The 21,281-nt window shown below is 41.9% G+C and overlaps 1 protein-coding gene across 4 annotated transcripts in view; it reads right to left on the bottom strand.

The window, feature by feature from the left end:
* The window catches only part of PLCE1 (phospholipase C epsilon 1), a 351,870-nt gene that overhangs the window by 183,825 nt on the left and 146,764 nt on the right, over positions 1-21,281 (bottom strand). For all 4 annotated transcript variants that reach the window (XM_049855298.1, XM_049855297.1, XM_049855300.1 and 1 more), the window contains one exon: positions 5,362-5,650. In XM_049855298.1, the coding sequence (XP_049711255.1) occupies positions 5,362-5,650 (289 nt within the window). The remainder of the gene's footprint in view (positions 1-5,361; positions 5,651-21,281) is intronic.

Below are 21,281 nucleotides of genomic sequence, written 5' to 3'. Positions count from 1 at the left end.
ACCCTGAGAGTACGGCCCCCGGACACCCTTTCAGCCCAGTAATGAGGTCACTCCTAAGGCTCACCCTTCAGCCAAAGATTGAACAGGCCCACGGAACAAAACAAGATTAAAGGGGCGCACCAGCCCTGGGGCAGGTACTGGACGGCAGGAGGGAACAGGAAAAGGGGTAATAGGGAACCCAGGGCTGAAAAGGGAGAGTGTTGACATGTCGTGGGGCTGTTAACCAATGTCATAGAACAATGTGTGTACTGTCTGATGAGAAACTAGTTTGTTCCGTAAACCTTCATCTAAAGTACAAAAAAAAAACAAAACCAAAAACCACTCAGCTGCATTATTTGAGAAAACCTCTTTTTTAACACTATTTGTCTAATTCGTTGTTTCAGTGTTTTATATTACTACTAGTCTTCTCAATTTCTTCTTGCTTTTTACTTATCTTCCTTTTGTAATTTTCACAAAACATTGGAGAAAAAAAAAAGAAAGAAAGAAAAGCTGCTGTTGGATTTAGAAAATTCCTGATTAGTGAAGTCAGTAATTCTTTTGACTCTACTGCTACAAGGAGTCAGTCTTTCAATTTTAGCAAGGTTGATGAGAAGGGGGGAAGGGGGCAGGGACACGGAAGTAAAATGATCTTAACTGTTTCAAACTAGGGAAAGTCCCTGGCTGGATGGTGTGGGCTCTCCATTTTCCATTTTGAGATAGCACACCTTTGCTGATCAATGGCTCATGTCAAAAAATGTTTCTCATTATTTGGCAAAGTTTCAACTTAGTAGACTAACCATCCTTTGCAACTCTGGAGGCAGAAAACCAGGAATGTTGTGTGCTGACTGTTGGCTGTCCTTCTAGGGCCACTTAAGCCACTGGATGTATGGAAGATCATGGAGATATTAAAGAGTTAGCAGAATCCCAGAGACTGTGGTAAACTGCAAGGCTGCAGAATTGGAGTCATTCAAGCCTTGAGTTAACTAGTAAATGCCCTGTGAATAATAAACAATTGGTTAGATATTTTCTCCTCCTATTCTCACCTACTGCAGGCTGCCCCAACCTCCATCTTGTAACCATAACCACTTCCAGAAGTCAAGTGGGTTGACTTGGGCCACGTGGAAGCCATGTGAAAAGCTGTCTGATTTCTTATCTCTCTTCCACATCCTTGGGTCTTTCTTCTGTCTTAATAGGCTTCGGGCCAAACACCTACATAACCTGCCCCTCCTTTTTCTCTACCATTCGAGGCTCCATTTAATCCACTTCAAACAAGATCTCTCTCAGAAGAGATCATTCTCTTTGATTCTCTTCCTTTCCCTTTCCCTCTGGGGTTGGGGTGGGAGTAAGGGAATTAACCACTGTACTGTCTCCCTCTTTCTTCTTTCTATTTTTAAGTCTCCATTAAAAAAGAAAATAAATAAATAAGCTAGTGGGACAATTTTCTAATTCCTTAGTATAGGTATGAGTTTTGAAGTGAAATTAACCATAATAAAGATATCATCTACAGCTGCTAATGTCTAAAATCTCTGAAATGGTCCAAGTCTCCATAAAAGTTTTCATTTAACTCTATACTCATCTTGAATTACAATTATTCCCTTCAATAAGAAATGTCCTAAAATTCCGTTGTATGGCTTTTTTCTTGCGGGTTGATTCTCAGTATTCCAATAGTAGTTTTTTTTTCCTTTCATTCCATGGGAAGTGTACTGATTACAACTGTGTTATGAGTTAAAGAGGTTTTGGGGACAAGAATCTGGGAACCAAATCACAACTTTTAATACTGCTTCTCCAGGACAGTTTTCTAAGTTCCACACGGCTCCTGAGAAATGAACTTTTGGAACAAAACCCATTTGTAAGCTGGGGACTGAGTGTACACTATAAACTCCCCATTGATTTTCATTAGTGCTACAGAACTGAAAGCTGTCACCCGCCTTGATTTCAGGGAAAACATGAGCTATACAGACCATCAAATCACAGCAGCTGGCATGTTTTCCAGACCCCCTGGCAGAGCAAATGGCCAACATAGCTCAAAACCAAAATGGTTTATGAGGCAGTGAATACTCTGTGACCTCGAAGACCCATCTGGGTTTTTAATGTGTTTTCTTCCATTGCACATTAAAGAAACATATGTGTAACTGTGACACAAATAACATTTGAAAACCCCACGGAAAGGGGACCTGAAATTGATAAAGGTTTCACGACAGCAGGCCAGACGTCATAGAAGGAAGCCTAGGGCCGAAGCCAACCAGCTAACTGTATTATTCAGCAGGAGCTACATACAGAGTGTCATCAGAAACCACTGCAGAACTGCAAAACAGAAGGTTATAGAAACTCCTGACTCCTGTGCAAAAAAAAAAAAAAAACACAAAAAACATTGCCATTGAGTCAATTCTGGCTCAAAGAGAACCTACAGGACAGAGGGGAACTTCCCCATAGGGTTTCCAAAGAGCAGCTAATGGATTTGAACTGCCAACCTTTTGGTTAGCAGCCAAATGCTTAACCACTGTACCACCCAATATAATTTAATACATTAGCTGATGGTCCAGTGAGTCTCTGAACAGGGGACGTTGATCTATCAGGGTCTGATCTTTACTCTTCCCATAGGTCCTTGTAAGACTGGAGGCAGGCTGGCCTTGGTCAGGAGGCCTCAAAACCTGTCCCTGTGCAATTAACAGAGAAGAAAGAAAGTGACTTTTGCTGGCTTTTGTTTGTTTGTTTGAGGCCTCAGGTTTCAAGCCAAGCCATTTTCATATAGAACATTAACTCCCGCTCCAAACTCTTTGGACACTTAGAGCCACTTCCACATCATTTGGCACTTAATTCTCTGCAGTCTCACATTATTCTTTGAAGTCGTGGTGCATGCAAATCTGGTCTCCTCATCAGGAATATAAACACCTTAAGGGGAAGTAAATGGACCTGAATTTCATTAGGATCTCCCATAACACCTACATGCTGCTGGGCAGAGTGTGTATCTGGTAAACACAGGCTGATTCACTTACAGGATGAGGCCCTGGCATATAGCCGCAAGCACTGAAGTAATGCCAATTCCACATGCCAATCTCAGCACAATTTCCCAGGAACAGCAAGGACGGAGAATATAAGCTAGGAGGACACCTTGGCAGTCACGGGGAGCCACATCAGAGCAGAGAAACTATGATTCCTGTGTGCAGAGAAAAGTCTTTACGACCTAGAGACAATTGCCATGAGGCCAGGAACTATGTCTTGTTCCCTACCCAGCACTCGCACATATTAAATGGAAAAAAAAAAGCAAAACCCGTTGCCGTCGAGTTGATTCCGACTCATAGCGACCCTATAGGACAGAGTAGAACTGCCCCACAGGGTTTCCAAGGAGCACCTGGTGGATTTGAACTGCGAACCTTTTGGTTAGCAGCCGTAGCTCTTAACCACTACACCACCAGGGTTTCCTAGCACATACTAACTAACCCAGTACCGTCAAGTTGATTCCGACTCATAGCGACCCCATACTGGGAGCTCAAAAACCATATATACTGAATGAATGAAAAACATGATACCAGGTTTCTCCCCATTGTTGTTATTGTCAGCTGCCATGGAGTCAGCTCCGGACTCATGGCCCCCCATGCACAATGGAAGTAAACTGTCTGATTCTATACCATCCCCATAATTGGTTGTGAACTGGACTATTGTCATCCACAGGGTTTTCAATGGGTGATTTTCAGAAGTAGATTGCCAGGCCTTTCTTCCTAGTCTGTTCCAGTCTGGAAACTCTGCTGAAACTTGCTCAGTATCATAGCAATGCGTAACCCACCACTGTCAGATGAGCGGTAGGGGCACATGAGGTGCACCGGCTGAGGATGAAACCCAGGTCCTCCTCATTATCCTCCCGGATTAATGTAGCCATATCTTGTTTTCCTTCATGCATCTTTTATAATCAATACACAGAAGGGAAGATGACTCCAGAAACCAAACCAACATGGCACCCAGAGTGTATACACAGTGAGGTGGTTTCCTCTCAGGTCTGCAAAGGGTGTGTGTGGAGGTATAGGTGGAGGTAGAGGATAGGGGAGGAAGGTCACTGGCCCACTGGCCTCAGGTCTCAGGGCTCGCTGTGGAGGGACAATAGCTCTTCTGCCTGAGAGAAATGACCAGATGTCAGAGCAGACTCTTGGCAGCCCATCGGCAGTGCAACACTGATCTGTGTGGTCCCTGTCTGGCTGGCAGCTTCCTGCCAGGGAAAGCTGCCAAGCAGGTTGTGACAGCTGTCAGAGCACAAAGTCTCCAAGGTCCTTTGGTGCACTGCCACTTCTGACCTGCCTATCTGCTACTCATGGGAAGTAGCTGGGAAGTTCAGAGGCTGAGAGACCCCATTTTAAAAACATTGGCTTTCATTTTCAGTGAGATGATTGGCTATCTTGTCCTTTTAAGATGCCGTTTGGCTTTTCTGGTCAATATGCTGAACCTGTTGATTCTGGATTCTGGGAGTGAAAGAGAACTATAGTCCACTCTGTTCTCAAGCACTTGGTTTTCACTGCGACCACATGATCACACTTGTTTACAAGCATCTTATCACAGCAACTGACATCTGGCATGGGGTACCACTAGGAGCAATCACCTGTCTAAATAAATTTTTTTGAAAATTAAAGATGGCCTCTTAACCATTTACTTCTTTCTATAACGAAATCTCAAAATCTTAATGTTTCTTATGTGGAATGTTTATACTTTAAGAGATTGTCTTAGTCATCTAGTGCTGCTATAACAGAAATACCACAAGTGGATGGCTTTAACAAAGCGAAATTTATTCTCTCACAGCCTAGGAGGTTACAAGCCCAAATTCAGGGTGTCAGCTCCAGGGGAAGGCTTTCTCTCTCTGTTGGCTCTGGAGGGAGGTCCTTGGCATCAATCTTCCCCTAATCGAGGAGCTTCTCAGGCACAGGGACCCTGTGTCCACAGGACACACTCTGCTCCTGGTGCTGCTTTCTTGGTGATATGAGGTCCCCAACTCTCTGCTTGCTTCCCTTTCCTTTTATCTCTTGAGAGATAAAAGGCAGTGCAGGCCACACCCCAGGGAAAGTCCCTTTTCCTGGGATCACGGAGGTGACCTGAATGAGGGTGGTGTTACAATCCCACCCTAATCCTCTCAACATAAAATTACAATCACAAAACGGAGGACAACCATGTAATATTGGGAATCATAGCCTAACCAAGTTGATACACACATTTTTGCGGGGTACATAATTCAATCCATGACAGGGATTTTGATGACGGACCACTTTTTTCTATTCACCTAAAGCAATAACCTTTATTGAAATTTGCTGATAAGTGAACTCAATTTTCCATCAGGAGATGCATAAGTGTCCTATTTTGCACTCACAGGTGAAAAGTTAAAAGTGAAATCTCACACAATACCTTTCAGCATCATTCGTCCAGTGGATCCTCCAAAAGTACTGAGAAGGCCACTTCTTGCTCCTAAAGATGTGGTTGCTTCTAGGAGAGACCCGGTGATGTACTGAGATATGGAAGTCCTTTGGAGGGTGGCGCGATACTCACATACAGTGTCTTGGACACATTGCTTTAAGCATGGACCACTGCTAATCCTTCCATGGGCTATTTCAGAGGCTGGGAGCTTTCTGAAGAAATGGATAAGAGATCCAATTGTATCTTCTATTTCTTCTCCTCGTCTTACTGGATTGTAGATCTGTGAATAGCACAAAGTACAGGAAGTATTAATCTAGTTTCTTAGAAAAGCAAATTAGCTTGTCGACAAAACGCCAAGATGACTTATTAAGAAAGAAGGCTCAGTGGCTCTAAGCACAAACACTCTTGAGCACTAGACTCATGCATTAACCTGAACATTCTACAGACACGGTTTATTTGGAAAAGCTGTGTGTAGTTATGAAATAGACCATTCAAACAATGCTGCTATCAAACAGAGCACTTACAAGTTGTACCAATCAAAGCTATGTTCAGGTCAAATTTCTCCTCAGCAGAGCAAAGCTCCTCTGTAGAGGGACAAGGGCAAACCTTTCCTTTTTGTCCTTTTGGACTCTCCCAAGTGACTGTCCCATGTCTGTCTGCCTGCCTGGAACACTCTGGCCTGACATTCATGAGGAATGTTTTCTCCATGCCCAAAATGAAGTGAGGTTGAAAAGGTCATGTGGAAGGAGAGCTTCTCTATTTCTTCCTTAGGCATAAACCTTCGATGCATCAGCTGAGGTCCAAGTCTTTGAATTCTTTTTAATCTTCCTCTTTCTCTATCATCCACTTCCAGTGAACTGGCAAATCCTGCCCACTCTTCCTGCCTTGTGTCTCTCACTATCCTGATTTTTTCTGCCTTTATCATCTGAATTCATCACGAATTATCTCAGGTTTGGACTACTAGGATAGGTTCCCAACCATACCAATGCAATCGTTCATCGTGCGTTTCGTGCAAGGAACTCTGCTGAAAGATACGGGGCATGGGCAAAGAGTAACGCGCACCCCTCGTGCTGCAGGATTTCACACTCTAATTTGGAAGATGAGGACTGACAATAATGAGGTTTGACATTATTGCAGAAAAGTTTTGAGTTTTGTCAAGCATTCTGGGAAGTGTATAAATAACAGGAAGCACCATAACATAGGGTAAGTCACTCCAGCTTTCTGATGGTGGGGTAAAAGTTTACTATATCGTGTTGTCTCCATCATGCTACCTTGAGTCCCTTGCCTTGGATGACTCGTTATTCATTCATCAAATCAACAAACAGTTATTAAGTGTTTATATACTGGTATCAATCATGCTTGGAAAAATAAGAGAGCTTCTTCCCTCAAAGAGCTTATAATCTAGTAAGGGAGATAGGCAGATAAGCAAAAGCCTTACAGCAGGGTGGAAATAGAGGTCACCCTCTCTAGTGACATCAATAAGTAACCAGGGATGAGAAGGACCTTCCACGCCCTCTAGGCCCTGCGATGCTGCATACTCCAAATCTCACCTTAGCCAGGGCCCAGGGGCACTCAAGAGGCCTCTGTTGAGCTGTGCAAGGTCCTTATGAGACCCTAGAATGTACCTAGAACTTACCTGATATTCAGACTGTACTGACCTTGGGGAGATTTCTACTCTGTTTTCATCTGCCTAATGGTATACACTTACCACATGAAGGCAGAGTTTGAATTCTTAGCTTAATCCTCTATCATTAAATTTCTGGTGGCCAGTGTGGCCATGGATAGTGTGCTGGGTCAGAGTAAGTCCAGGCTTCAGGGATAGATATGTGGGGATCTGACACCTGGCTCTACTTTCAGTAGCTCTCTGACCATGAATAAGGTGACTTGACTGTTTTGAGACAATTTCTTCCGTTGTATAATGGGGGTGATAACAAGCCTTCTTAAGGGAAGTTGTGAGATTCAGTAAGATAATACATGTAAAGTACTCAGCTCAGTATCTAGAAATGTGTAATGGATTGAATTGTGTCCCCCCAAAATATGTGTCAACTTGTTTAGGCTATGATTTCCAGTATTGTGTGGTTATCCTCCATTTTGTGATTTTCTAATGTGTTATAAATCATAATCTCTGCTTGTGGTTAAAGAGGATTAGGGTGGGATGTAACACCCTTGCTCAGGCCACATCCCTGATCCAATGTAAAGGGAGTTTCCCTGGGGTGTGGCCTGTACCACCTTTTCTCTTACAAGAGGCAAAAGGAAAGGGAAGCAAGCAGAGAGTTGGGGGCTCACACCACCAAGAAAGCAGTGCCAGGAGCAGAGCACATCCTTTGGACCCGGGGTCCCTGCACAGAGAAGCTCCTAGTCCAGGGGAAGACTGATGAGAAGGCTGACAGAGACAGAAAGGTTGCCCCTGGGGCTGATGCCCTGAATTTAGACTTTTAGCCTACTTTACTGTGAAGAAATAAATGTCTTTTTGTTAAAGCCATCCGCTTGTGGTATTTCTGTGATAGCAGCACTAGATGATGAAGACAAAATGAAATGGTGCCATCACTATTGATTGGGCTAGACTGTGGGGAGAGAATGAACTCCTCTACCCTCAGAACAGGCGGTTTTGTAACAACAACGCACAGTCTATGAAATTCAAAGTGATAGGGTTAAACGTTTGCTCTTACATACTGCTGGATAATACCATTCTAACCTTATTTGGGTGTATTGTGAGGCCAAATGGGGGTAGAAAGCAGCACAGCTCAAGACATGACTCTCTTCCCTCAGCTGCAAAACAGACAGTACCCAACACACTAAGTCCCAAGCAAATCCTTCAGGAATAAATGATCTAGAAGTTAAAGAAAAAGATCCCACCATGACGCTTGATGGTTAAAAAAGGTATCACAGGGAAAGCAGAATTTGACCGAGACTTTGGAAAACAGGCAAGACTCTTATGCGAACAGCTGGGGGAGGCAGTTCATGTGGCAAGGAAGGGTGAAGAAGCTGCAAAATACAGAATGTGCCCTAAAGACAGCGAGTAGAGCAGGGTGTTCAGAGTACAGAGTTAGCGTAGGGAATAACTGGGAAATGAGATTAGAAAGATAAGTTTGTGTGATAAAGGAGAGCCTTGACTATGAAGTGAAGGGCTTTAACCCATCAGAAGCAGGAACCCTTGATTTTTTTGTTTACTTGTTTTAGCAGAGGACTGATGCTAAAAAGGCTTTGCTTTAAAAAGATTAATGTGTTGACAGTTCCTAGTTACTGGTGGGTTGGTCTACATTCTTTGCTTGCCAAGCTGCTCCGCTGCCTCATAATGCTCTCACCCATAATCTGATCCATTCCAGGTTCCACATCACACCTTCACAGACCCCAGTGGCTCACTCAGTCCCTCACCCAGTATTCCCAAGGTGTGTTCCTCCAGCATTAGATCTAGAATGAATTGCATGACATAAGGACTCCTTGATCACGGAAGTTTGAGAAACTTGACAAACATTCCCCATTTGGAGATTTACATTGCATAACTAAAGACAATCAGATGGGTGGAAGTTTAAAAAAAAAAAATTTATTTTATTTAACTGAATGAGCATTTCCCATATTAGTTGACAGTGGATTTTATTTAAGTGAACACTTAGCCTGTGGAATATTTTGCTTTAATCTAATGGCCTTTTCTTATTCTCATTTCCTTGACCTCTGTGGAACCTCTGAAAGTGACAATCACTCTATCCTTCCTTTCTGTCTTATCATTTTACCATTCCGTCTTTGACGGATTCTCCTCTGGCCTTCAGGACAGCTATAACGCAATAGAGGTAACAACAAGCATCTACTATAGGGGTCACAAATGGCAGACCATGAGCCAGATTCAGCCAGCAGACCTGCGTCATCTGATGCACAGTGTTTAAAATCAGGGAAGTTTACATAAAATTCTGAAGTTTCACCATCTCCAGAAAAATGGAACAATCTGGCAACACTCAGCGTTCCCATGTGATGTCAAGTTAGATGGAGCATGAGTTCTCCAGTTGGTGCCAGTTCCCACAAGTCTCTAATGATCACACCTGGCCGATATCTGACTGCTATTAGCATGTGTTTGTGACCCCTGTCTTAATGGAATGTGGATACATATGTAGATATATACATCAAACATGTACTGAGCTCCTCCTATTTGTCCTACGTGAGCTCTTCCCTGTGCTAGTTGCTTGGGGATACAGAGAGAAAAGCCATGGTCTCTGTTCTCAAGGGGTGTTGCAGCTCATCTCCAAGAAACTACTAATAAACATGTAAATGCTTATTTATATATTAGCTGATCATCCAGCTCTGCTATCAGCCACTTGTTTCCAAGCCCCCAAGCTTGCCTAGAGGAATAAGAGACTAAGAGCTAAGAATGAAGCTGTGAACTGCCACTGCCATTGCTAACCCCTCTACCACAAAGAGCCAGAAAGATCAAAAAGGTTATACCAACATCTGGATTAACATGTCCCAGTCATAACAATACTGGATGAGCTGAGTTCAAGGTGCTTGTTGAAAGAGTGCTAACATGAGGATGAAGTGGTGGTAGATATAGCAATGCTCCAAGAACCCATCAAAATCAGTTATAGTCTTACTAGATCATACATTATTAAAAATCAAGAAAAATCTCACATATAGAGAGCAGAAATAAAACACTCATTACTAGTTTGATTCTGGAGCCTTGGTTTGAATCCTAGCTCATCTGCTTCCCAGCTGTGTGGCCTTGGACAGTGCCTCAGTTTCCTTTTCTCCAAAATGGAGATCCAGTAGTACTACTTCATAAGATTATGGTGAGAACTACAGCTTTGACAGATATAAAGTGATTAGAACAGCGCCTGACACTTAGCAAATATTCAACAAATATTCACTGTTACGATGATGGTGAAGGTCATGATTGTGGTAGACTGCAAAAATGAACATAGTTTTACCCTTGCTGACTCTGGACTGGTCTTGTGATTTGCTTTCACTGATGGGACTTTAGCAAAGATGATGAAAGCAGAGTCTTGAAAAGCACTTATGCGTTGAAGCTTGTCCTCTCTTACTGCTGTTGGGAGCCCTACAACAACAGCCATGTGAAGAAGCCCAAGCTAGCCTGCATGGCCCAGTCACTCCTGTTACCTTGGCTGACAGCCTGCCAATAGCTAGACACATAAGTAAGGCCACGCTACGTCATCCGATTGCTGGCCCAACCCACAAACTGACCATAGACACATGAGAGAGCCCAGCAGAGTTCAGTTGACCCAGACTAGGAGAATCACCCAGCCAACTCACAGAATCATATGCTGATTGTTGTGATAAGTTACTAGGTTTTTTGTCACACAGCAAAAGTTAACTGATACAATAATGGTGTGTTGGGCACGATAATAAGTATTTCACCTGTGTGAGGTTTGACTCCACACACTAATCCTAAGAGGTTGACTCATTTTTGCAAATGGAGAAAGTAGCCTCGAGAAGCCGAAAAATACAGTCAATATTACACAGCTCGTAAGAGGCTGAGCCAGGATTCAAACCCAGGTCTGTGCAACTCTATGGTCCAGCTTTATCCATTGCACTATACATGGTCACATCCAAAGCCCAAACAGTGGGATTCAGGATCTAATCATTATTTGGCAAGAGGCTTACATGATGTTTGTAAGGCTGTTGTTATTGTTTTTATTCAGGATAATTACTTTCACGGTCACCCTAAATTACTTCTGAAATACTCAAGTTATGACTAATGAATGACCCAATATGTTTCCTTTATATGGAGATTTACGGTTTTAAATTACAAAGTGAAAATATATATGTAAACTTTATCTCACTTGATTAATTTAATACAAGGTGCTGAAAACTAGACAGACTACTGACCTCTATGGGACAAAATCTCTTTTGAGATAAAATTAACATGTCACAACATGGCATCCAAGCTCACTAAATAGCTAGGTGTCCATTCATTCATCGGCAAGTGATTTACTGAGCACATACGTTGCATCCACCCCAATTGCTAGAGAGTCAACAGTGGTGACCAAGAAGAGCTTCACTTTACTGGGGGAAGCAGAAAATAAACAGGTAGACCAAATAAGTTAATTAAAAATTAAAGATTATTATATATAGTCAAATATATCTTATTTTACAAGTAGACTCTATAGGACTTGCTGAAATTGTTGGGGGTGTGGAAAGGAAAGGCCCTTTTTTATTAGGTCGAGTGAAGGTTTCTAAATGTGGTCATTTTAAGTTCTTAGACATTCAAGATTTATAGATAGTTATAGATTAATGTGCAAAAAGCACCCCTCATGGCTCCCATGCTTAACAACCACTGTGAATAGTAAATAAATCCTCTTCATCTTTTTTTTTTTTCATGGTATTAAACTACTCCCATTATGGCAGGTACTGTGGAATGACCTGGCCAGGACTGGTCTGAGCAGAATGACCTTGATATTACAAAGTTACTTGCAGAAAAGCAAGCAATGCTTAGACATCACTTAAGAAAACACTTGTAGTTCCTCCTGACTCAAGAAAGCGGGATGCCTTATAGAAACCAGCACTGGGACATGGAGTGCAGATCCAAACAAAATAAAACAAACATACCAAGGCTGAAGAGAGCCAGGGTAATTCAGACAGAGACAAAGCCAGACTTCAGTACACTGAAAGGCACGAAGCAGCCAGACCCACCAGGTCAACAGCACTCATCCAAGAGGAAACTTCCGTGTAGCCAGAAAGGGCTTTGTTTTAACCTCTATTGGGGCCAAAGAAGATATTTCTCAAGGACAGTCAATTACATACTTGCTCTGTTTTGAAAGATGTCTTTCTAGGGTCAGAGCTATGAAAAGTCATGATGCTCAAGATCTGACAGCATATCTTTTGAAATCTTTCAACACGGAGAAGGCTTGTTACTTAGGTGTCCATTAACTCTTAGTAATGATACTTGTAATAACTGCAATGTTTGTTGAGTGCTTAAACTGATCTAGACACTGAGCTTTGAGACATGACTTCATTTAACCTCACGACAACTCTTTGAAGAGATCCTGCTGAAAGTGTGTTCACACAGCTAGGACTTAGTATCAGGGTTATCCATCTCAGCCAGTGCTGCTAACCACCAAACTGAACAGTTAGGGAATCCTACTAGAGATGTCAAAGAAACCTTTTACAAGAGGGAGTAATTGTATTAATGGTCCCTCCATCTCTCTCCGCTTATTGTCTGTCTCCTCCCACTAGATTGCTAGCTTCGTGAGGGCTTTACCTCTCGTTAATTCTGTCTAAAATAGTGCTAAAGGAGCCTTACCAGGAAACCCTGGTGCATAGTGGTTAAGTGCTATGGCTGCAAACCAAAAGGTTGGCAGTTTGAACCCACCAGGTGCTCCTTGGAAATCATATAGGGCAGTTCTATTGTCCTATAGGGTCACTATGAGTTGGAATCGACTTGATGGCAATGGGTAAAGGAGCCCTAGTGGTGCAATGTTTAAGGACTCAGCTACTAACTGAAAGGTTGGCAATTTGAACCCAGCCAGCAGCTCTGAGGGAGAAAGACCTGGCAAACTGTTTCTGTAAAGATTCCAAATCAAAAAACCAAAACCACTGCCATCAAGTTGATTCCAACTCATAGTGACCCTATAGGACAGAGCAGAACTGCCCCATAGGCTTTCCAAGGCAGTAATCTTTATGGAAGCAGACTGCTCCCACGGAGCAACTGGTGGGTTCAAACCACGGACCTTTTGGTTAGTACTTAACCTCTGTGTCACCAGGGCTCCTTTCCGTAAAGATTACAGCCTAGGAAACACTATCGGTCAGTTCTACTCTGTTATGTGGCAATGTTAGGAGTTAAAAATCGACTTGGCAGCACCTAACAACAAAAACAACAAAATAGTGCTTGGCGTTATAGCTTCTCAATAAACAGTTCTTGATCGAATGAATGAATCTCTCTATTCTACATCTTTGCCAAGAACTTGGCTAGAATCCGTTAGTTTTTTTGGTAGTGTAGCTATTCAATTCATCTGAACCACAGGTGACATTGTACTGTCACTTGTATTTGCTGACCACCAGAAACAGAAATCACATGAAATGGCATCACATTTTACAAAGCCTTCAAAATAGTTGCAACCAAGTGAGCTTCTAATCGCTACCAACCAAACTTGGCCTGAGAAGTTCATTAGTAGTTTAACATTATTCTGTGATTATTTGCTAATTGGTTAGAGTTGAGAGTATTCAATCTGATCTATTCTCCATGCCAACTGTTTGTGGAAATGATAATTCAGAAGGATCATGGGGTTTACAAAAACAAGATATGGATTCAGGGATTGACTGTCCTAATTTAACTCAAAATATTAAGTTTCAGTTATAGGGACTATGTCAAAAACCAAACCTGCTGCCATAGAGTAGAATCAGACTCATAGCGACCCTACAGGACAGGGTAGAACTGCCCCATAGGGTTTCCAAGGAGAGGCTGGTGGATTCAAACTGCTGACCTTTTGGTTAGCAGCCTGAGCTCTTAACAACTGGCCACCAGGGCTCCACAGAGACTATGGTAATGTTAATAATTATGTTAATAATGAGCTCTGTGATATAGAGCAAATGACTGAACTTTCTGGCTCTGTAGTTTTCTTACCTTTAACACAAAGGGATCAATCAACATTATCTCCAATGTCCCCTTAAAGTTGCTGTTCTATGAGCCATACTTGTAAACGGAGGATGGAGGGTATTAATTATTACCCTTCATTTTGATTATCAATATTCTCTAATACAGTAGTTAGTTAGGTTCTGCTGTTTCCCTCTTTCTTACTAGCTTTCTCCTTCAATATCAGCTGTCATTTCTCACTATGGATTATATATCTTCTTCCACTAGTCTCTTTATCCCCCTCATAATGTGGCTCTGAAAGTAACCTGAACTAGAAAAACAAATAATCACATTTATTTTAACTATGTGCTAACAGGCTGGGTAAATATGTAAGAGCCTCTCTTATGGAATGAAGAGTAAGAGCTTTGCACTGTGCTTTGGAAACCCCTTTTACTGGTCTCATAGGCTCCTTCCCTAACTTCTGGAATCTAGCAACAGTGTTTGGGAGGGAGAAAGATGCTGGATGTTTGACTTCTGATGGGTGTCTGTGTGTAAACAAAATGTAGTGATACAAGCGCCACCGTTATTTCCTGATGAGTCAAAAGAAGCAGTGAGGCTGATCGAAGGGGTGGTAGCTGAGGCAGCTTGGAGACCACAGTGGCAGAGATGGGGAGGAGGATTTTGGTAGCAGCCCATTTTCTTTGCTCTATTCCACATTTCATTCAAGTGCCTGTGTGGAGAATTCCATTCTACTGACAGTATGGAGGTTATGCACGAGACACTGAGCAAACGGGACTCCAGAGAGCCAAAAATAAAGGCTTTGCTAAGACCAGGCCAATTAACCAGAGCTGTGCCACCAGCTTCTACAGGAAGTAAGCTGAAACCTTTATTACTATGTGAAACATCTAAAAAGCCATGAAAGAGAACGTCCTAGGCAATTCAATAATCTGGGAATTTAACAACTTGAAATACCCTTCCACATATCTTCCAACCCACATTTTACCCATTCATTCAAATTTTGCTTCTTCTATGTAGCTTTCCCAGAGATTCAGCCAGAAATAAACGATTATTGTCTATACTCTGAATGCACTCTCCACCACAAGTCTGTCAGTTTGTCATACTGGTGGCTTACATGTTGCTGTGATACTGGAAGCTTTGCTACCAGCATTTCAAATACCAGCAGGGTTACTCTTGGTGGACAGGTTTCAGCAGAACTTCCAGACTAAGACGAGGAAGAAGGACCTGGCAGTCTACTTCTGAAAATAGTGAAAACTTTATGAATAGCAGAGAACATTGTCTGATACAGTGCCGGAAGATGAGCCCCTCAGGTTGGAAGGCACTCAAAATATGACTGGGGAAGAGCTGCTTGCTCAAAGTAGAGTTGACCTTAATGATGTGGATGAAGTCAAGCTTTTGGGACCTTCATTTTCTGAAGTGGCATGGCTCAAAATGAAAAGAAACAGCTGCAAACATCCATTAATAATCAGAATGTAGACTGTACGAAGTATAAATCTAAGAAAATTGGAAGTTGTCAAAAGTGAAATGAGCTGCATAAAGATCGATATCCTAGGCATTAGTGAGCTGAAATGGACTGGAATTGCCTATTTTGAATCAGACAATCATATGGTCTACTATGCCAGGAGTGACATATTGAAGAGGCATGGCATTGCATTCATTGCCAAAAAGAATATTTAAAGATCTATCCTGAAATACAATGCTGCCAGTGATAGGATAATATTCATACGCCTACAAGGAAGACCAGTTAACACGACCATTATTCAAGTTTAGGCACCAACCACCAACTAATGCCGAAGATGAGGAAATTGAATATTACCAACTTCTGCAGTCTCAAACTGATCAAGCATGTACTGATAATTACTGGTGATTGGAATGTGGAAGATGGAAATAAAGAAGCAGGATCAGTAGTTGGAAAATATGGCCTTGGTGATAGAAACAACACCGAAGGTCACGACAGAATTTTGCAAGACCAATGACTTCTTCATTGCAAATACCTTTTTTAAACAACATAAACTGCAACTATACATGTGGACCTCATCAGATAGAAAACACAGGAATCAAATTAACTACATCTGTGGGAACAGATGAGGGAAAAGCTCAATATCATCAATCAGAACAAGGTCAGGCTGACTGCGGAACAGGTCATTAAATGCTCACACGCAACATCAAATTGATGCTGAAGAAAATTAAAACATGTCCACAAGAGCCAAAATATGACCTTGAGTATAATCACCTGAATTTGGAGACCATCTCAAGAATAGATTTGATGCACTGAACAAAGATGCAAATGAGCAAAGAACAGATGAGTTTTGGGAAGACATCAAGGACATCTTACATGAAGAAAGTAAAAGGTCATTAAAAGGACAGGAAAGAAAGAAAAGACCAAAATGGATGTCAGAAGAGACTCTGAAACTTGCTCTTGAACACAGAGTAGCTAAAGTGAACAGAAGAAATGATGAAGTAAAAGAGGTGAACAGAAGATTTCAAAGGACAGCTCGAGAAGACAAAGTAAAATATTATAATGAAATGTGAAAAGACCTGGAGTTAGAAAATCAAAAGGGAAGAATTCATTTGGCATTTCTTAAGCTGAAAGAACTGAAGACAAATTCAACATCAAGTTGCAATTCTGAAGGATTCTATGGGCAAAATATTGAATGATGCAGAATCATTTAAAGCAAATAGAAGGAATACACAGAACACTGTACCAAAAAGAACTGGACGACATTCAACCATTTCAGGAGGTAGCATATGCTTAAGACCAATGGTATTGGAAGAAGTCCAAGCTACACTGAAGACATGGCACAAAAACAAGGCTCCAGGAATTGATGGAATACCAATTGAGATGTTTCAACAAACGGATGCAGCTGGAAGTGCTCACTCGTCTACGACAAGAAATTTGGAAGTCAGCTACTTGGCCAACAGACTGCGAGAGATCCATATTTGTGCCCATTTCAAAGAAAGGTGACCCAACAGAATGCGGAAATTATCAAACAATTTCATTAGTATCACGACTAAAATTTTGCTGAAGATTCATTCAAAAGTGGTTGCAGCAGTACATGGACAGGGAACTGCCAGGAATTCAAGCTGGATTCAAGACATGGAACAAGGGATATCACTGCTGATGTCAGAGGATCTTGGCTGAAAGCAGAGAATATCAGAAAGATGTTTACCTGTATTTTATTCACTTTGCAAAAGCATTCAACTGTGTGGATCATAACAAATTATGGATAACATTGTGAAGAATGGGAATTCCAGAACACTTCATTGTGGTCATACGGAACCTGTACATAGACCAAGAGGCAGTAGTTTGAACAGTATGAGGGGATATTGCATGGTTTAAAATCAAGAAAGGTGTGCTTCAGGGTTGCATCCTTTCATCATACTTATTCAATCTGTATGCTGGACTATATGAAGAATAAAGTGGCATCAGGATTGGAGGAAGACTAATTAACAACCTGGGATATACAGATGACACAACCTTGCTTACTAAAAGAGAAAAGGACTTGAAGCACTTACTGATGAAGATCAAAGACTACAGCCTTCAGCAGGGATTGCACCTCAACATATAGAAAACAAAAGCCCTCACAACTGGACCAATAAGCAACATCTTGATAAATGGAGAAAAGATTGAAGTTGTCAAGGATTTTATTTTACTTCAATCCGCAATCAACACCCATGGAAGCAGCAGTCAACAATCAAATGATGTATTGCATTGGGCAAATCTGCTGCAAAAGACCTCTTTAAAGTGCTAAAAAGCAAAAATGTCACTTTGAGGACTAAGGTGCATCTAACCATGATATTTTCAATCGCCTCATATGCAAGCAAAAGCTAGATAATCAATAAGGAAGACTGAAGAAGACTTGATGCATTTGAATTATGGTGTTGGCAAAGAATATTGAATGGACTGTCAAAAGAATGAACAAGTCTGTCTTGGAAGAAATACAGCTAGAGTGCTCTTTGGAAACGAGGATAGCTAGACTTCATCTCACGTACTTCGGACATGTTGTCAGGAGGGATCAGTCCCTAAAGGAGGGCATCATGCTTAGTAAAATAGAGGGTCAGCGAAAAAGAGGAAGACCCTCAAAGAAACGGATTAACATAGTGGCTGTAACATAACAACTGTGAGGATAACACAGAACTGGGCAGTGTTTCATTCAGTTGTACATAGGGTTGGTATGAGTTGAAAGCAACTTGATGACACCTAACAACAAAAACAACAAGTGTACTTTAGGCAAAACTATTGTGGCATTTTCTGTGAAGTACGGAAGTAACTGTTTACTGCCCACTTCCAGGCTGTGAGAGCCCATGGGGGCTAAGAGCATGATTTATGCAACATTTTTTCTCCAGCACAAAGCACACTCATAGGCACACAGTAGACAATAGAAAAACGGGTGGAATAATTGGAACCTTAGAGCTGTGGTCCTCAAAGTGTGATACGCAGACCAGCAGCATCACCTTGGGACTTGTTAGAAATGCATATTCCTGGGCCCCACCCCAATCAGTAACCAGTTGCCTTCAGATCTATTCTACCCTCATAGTGACCCCTTGTAAGTGAGAGTAGAACTGTACTTCATGGGTTTTCAGTGGTTGATTTTTCAGAAGTATATCTCTAGGCCTTTCTTCCGAGGCACTCTGGGTGGACTCGGACTCCCAACTTTTCAGTTAGCAGCCGAGCATGTTAACCATTTGCACTCTGCAGGGACTCCTGGACCCCACCCTAGACCTACTCAATCAAAAACTCTGAGGTTGGGGCCCCAAAAGTCAGTGTTTTAATAAGCCCTACAGGTGATTTGAATTACTGCTAAAGTTTGAGAACCACTGCCTTTGACTTTAAGGAGAGCATGTTCCCTTTTATTATCATATCATCCATCCCATAAGCATTTATGTTCCTGTCATCTCCCTTCTAGGTGGAAGCTCCTGAGAGCAAGAGTGAAGTCCTATTCATCTCTATATTTCAAAGTCCAGCACAGGGCAAAACTCAACCTACGTTAGCTGAATGAAGGGGCACCTCTCCCAGAAATTCCCTGTGGATGTTAATGTAACAGGCTTTTCTGTAAATGATGCTTCCCACTTAATATTTTCAAAGATGAATCATGTCTAAGATACAAATTCTAATGGGAATTACCACATTGATGACTCATACCTTAATGAGAAAACATAAAACCTGGCTGCCAAGGAAGCTTCTTGAAAAGAAAAAATCAAATCAGGACAAATGGATTATGTTGTTAGGCTTGTGATGTCAGGCCATGAATTAGGCCGATAGAAGGGATTTAATGGCCTGAACTACCAGGCTCTCTGCAGTTTTAAGGAGCAATGGATCAATTAATGAATCACATGGGAACCAAGTCCCTGCAAGACAAACACCAACTTTCCCAAATCCCTTAGTCGGTGCTGCTGCCGTGGCTCAGAGGCTCACAGACTGTGTTCTCGCTGTGCTGTCCACGTGGGAAGCTGTGTACTTCCTGGTCCACAGCCACACAAAGAGTCAAACTCTGAATTCAGCTTTGGCCTAGAGAGCCCTCTATGTTATAAATGCAAAACTCTAGTACCACACTTGGCATGTATGTGGCATTTAATAAATGGTAGCTTATTATTCAGAGTTCTGGTGGCACAGTGGTTAAGAGTTTGGCTGCTAACCAAAAAGGTCGGCAGTTTGAATCCACCAGCTGCTCCTTGGAAACGCTATGGGGCAGTTCAACTCTGTCCTATACAGTTGCTGTGAGTCAGAACTGACTCCCTGGCAATGGGTTTGGTTTTTGGTTTACAGCTTATTAACCTACTTGGTTGACATGGAAGTTATAGTGAGAGTCCTTTCTCTGATCCTAGGTTCCTTCATTTTTCTCACTTCTCCACTGTTCTCCTCTTTCCCTTCAGGTTGTTCCTGGTCCCCATGATTTCTTCACCCTCAAAATTTCTTACTCCTCCCCACTTTCATACCCCGTCTTGCTTTTTTCTGAATCTCATCCCTTTTTTTTTTGTACTGCCCTGATCTTCCTACCTTCCCCACCACCTCCCTCTCTCTTCTCTTTATTCCCATTGTCCCATCACTCTTCTCCATCCCTCATTTCTCTTCACTCCCATTTGATCTTGCTCCTTTGACCTTTGGTTCTAGGGGCAAGGGAAGAAGGTAGGAATGAGAGGAGTGTTGTCTAGTAGGGTTTGTAAACAGAGACCCTCCTCTAATTATTAGTTTATTAATTATTGGTTTATCATTATTGAATGCATTGTTTTTCTTCTACTATAAAAATGTAATGATTTAATGTTTTTGAGAATATATACAGCAAAACATACACCAGTTCAACAGTTTCTATATGCAAAATTTAATGACAGTAATTAGATTCTTTGAGTCCTGCAACCATTCTTACCCTCATTTTCTGAGTTTTTCCTCCTCCATTAACATAAACTCACTGCTCCCTAAGGTTCTTTTTCAATCTTTCAAGTTGCAATTGTCTATTTCATCCCATGTAGATAGTTCTTAAAAGAGTGTAATGCTTAAGGCAGATATTTTTACTAATTAAAATAAACTACAATTTGGTTTTAAGAAGACTTCAGGGGCTGTTTTTGGTTTAAGTGTTAAACATTATCTCAGGGCAATAATTTCAGGGGTTCATCTACCTTTCATGGCTCCATAAAGTCTGGAGTCCATGAGAATTTGAAATTCTGTTCTGCATTTTTCCCCGTTTGATTGGAATTCTTTTATAGAATCTTTGATCAAAACATTCAATAATGGTAGTTGGGTACCATCCAGTTCCTATGGTCTTATGGCAAAGGAGGCAGTTGTTCATGGAAGCAATCAGCCACACATTCCATTTCCTCCTATTCCTGAGTCTCCCTTCCTTCTTCTTCTGTTACTCCAGGTGAATGTATATCCATTATTGTGCCTTGGATGTCCACAGTGATTAAATTCTTGAAAGTCTCTTCTCCAAGGGGAGCCAAGTAAATGGTCACCTCCCTAAGTCCCCAGGGAACAGGAACTCAGTGGGTGAGCCAACACTGGGCCTGCCCTTGGAAAGAGGACACAATGTAAGTTGGCTGCTGATTCTGACTAATTGGCTCAGGAATGATGGCACCCACTTCAAAGCCTCAGTCTCACCAATAAGTCTTGAAAGTTATTTAGAACAAGCCGTACAGACTCTCAAGTTTCACCCAAGGGTAGAATTTGGCTTAACAATCAGTTAGTGAACATGCTTTAGGCAGAGCAAATAGAATAGAGACAACCAGGTTCTCAGGGGCCCTCAGACTGGACAGGAGGACATGGAGCCTGTTGGATCTAGAAGGACAATGGCAGAAGGGACCTGGGCAGGATAGATAAATTGAGGAAGGATACAGAATAGGAATATAGCCTGGCCTGCTGGGGGAATCCTGGGCCCTTACGTCC

This window comes from Elephas maximus, chromosome 16, assembly GCF_024166365.1.
Source record: "Elephas maximus indicus isolate mEleMax1 chromosome 16, mEleMax1 primary haplotype, whole genome shotgun sequence".
NCBI classification, from domain to species: Eukaryota; Metazoa; Chordata; class Mammalia; order Proboscidea; family Elephantidae; genus Elephas; species Elephas maximus.
The sequence above is the reverse complement of the archived record's forward strand: the minus strand, read 5'-3'. Positions and strand labels throughout refer to the sequence as shown.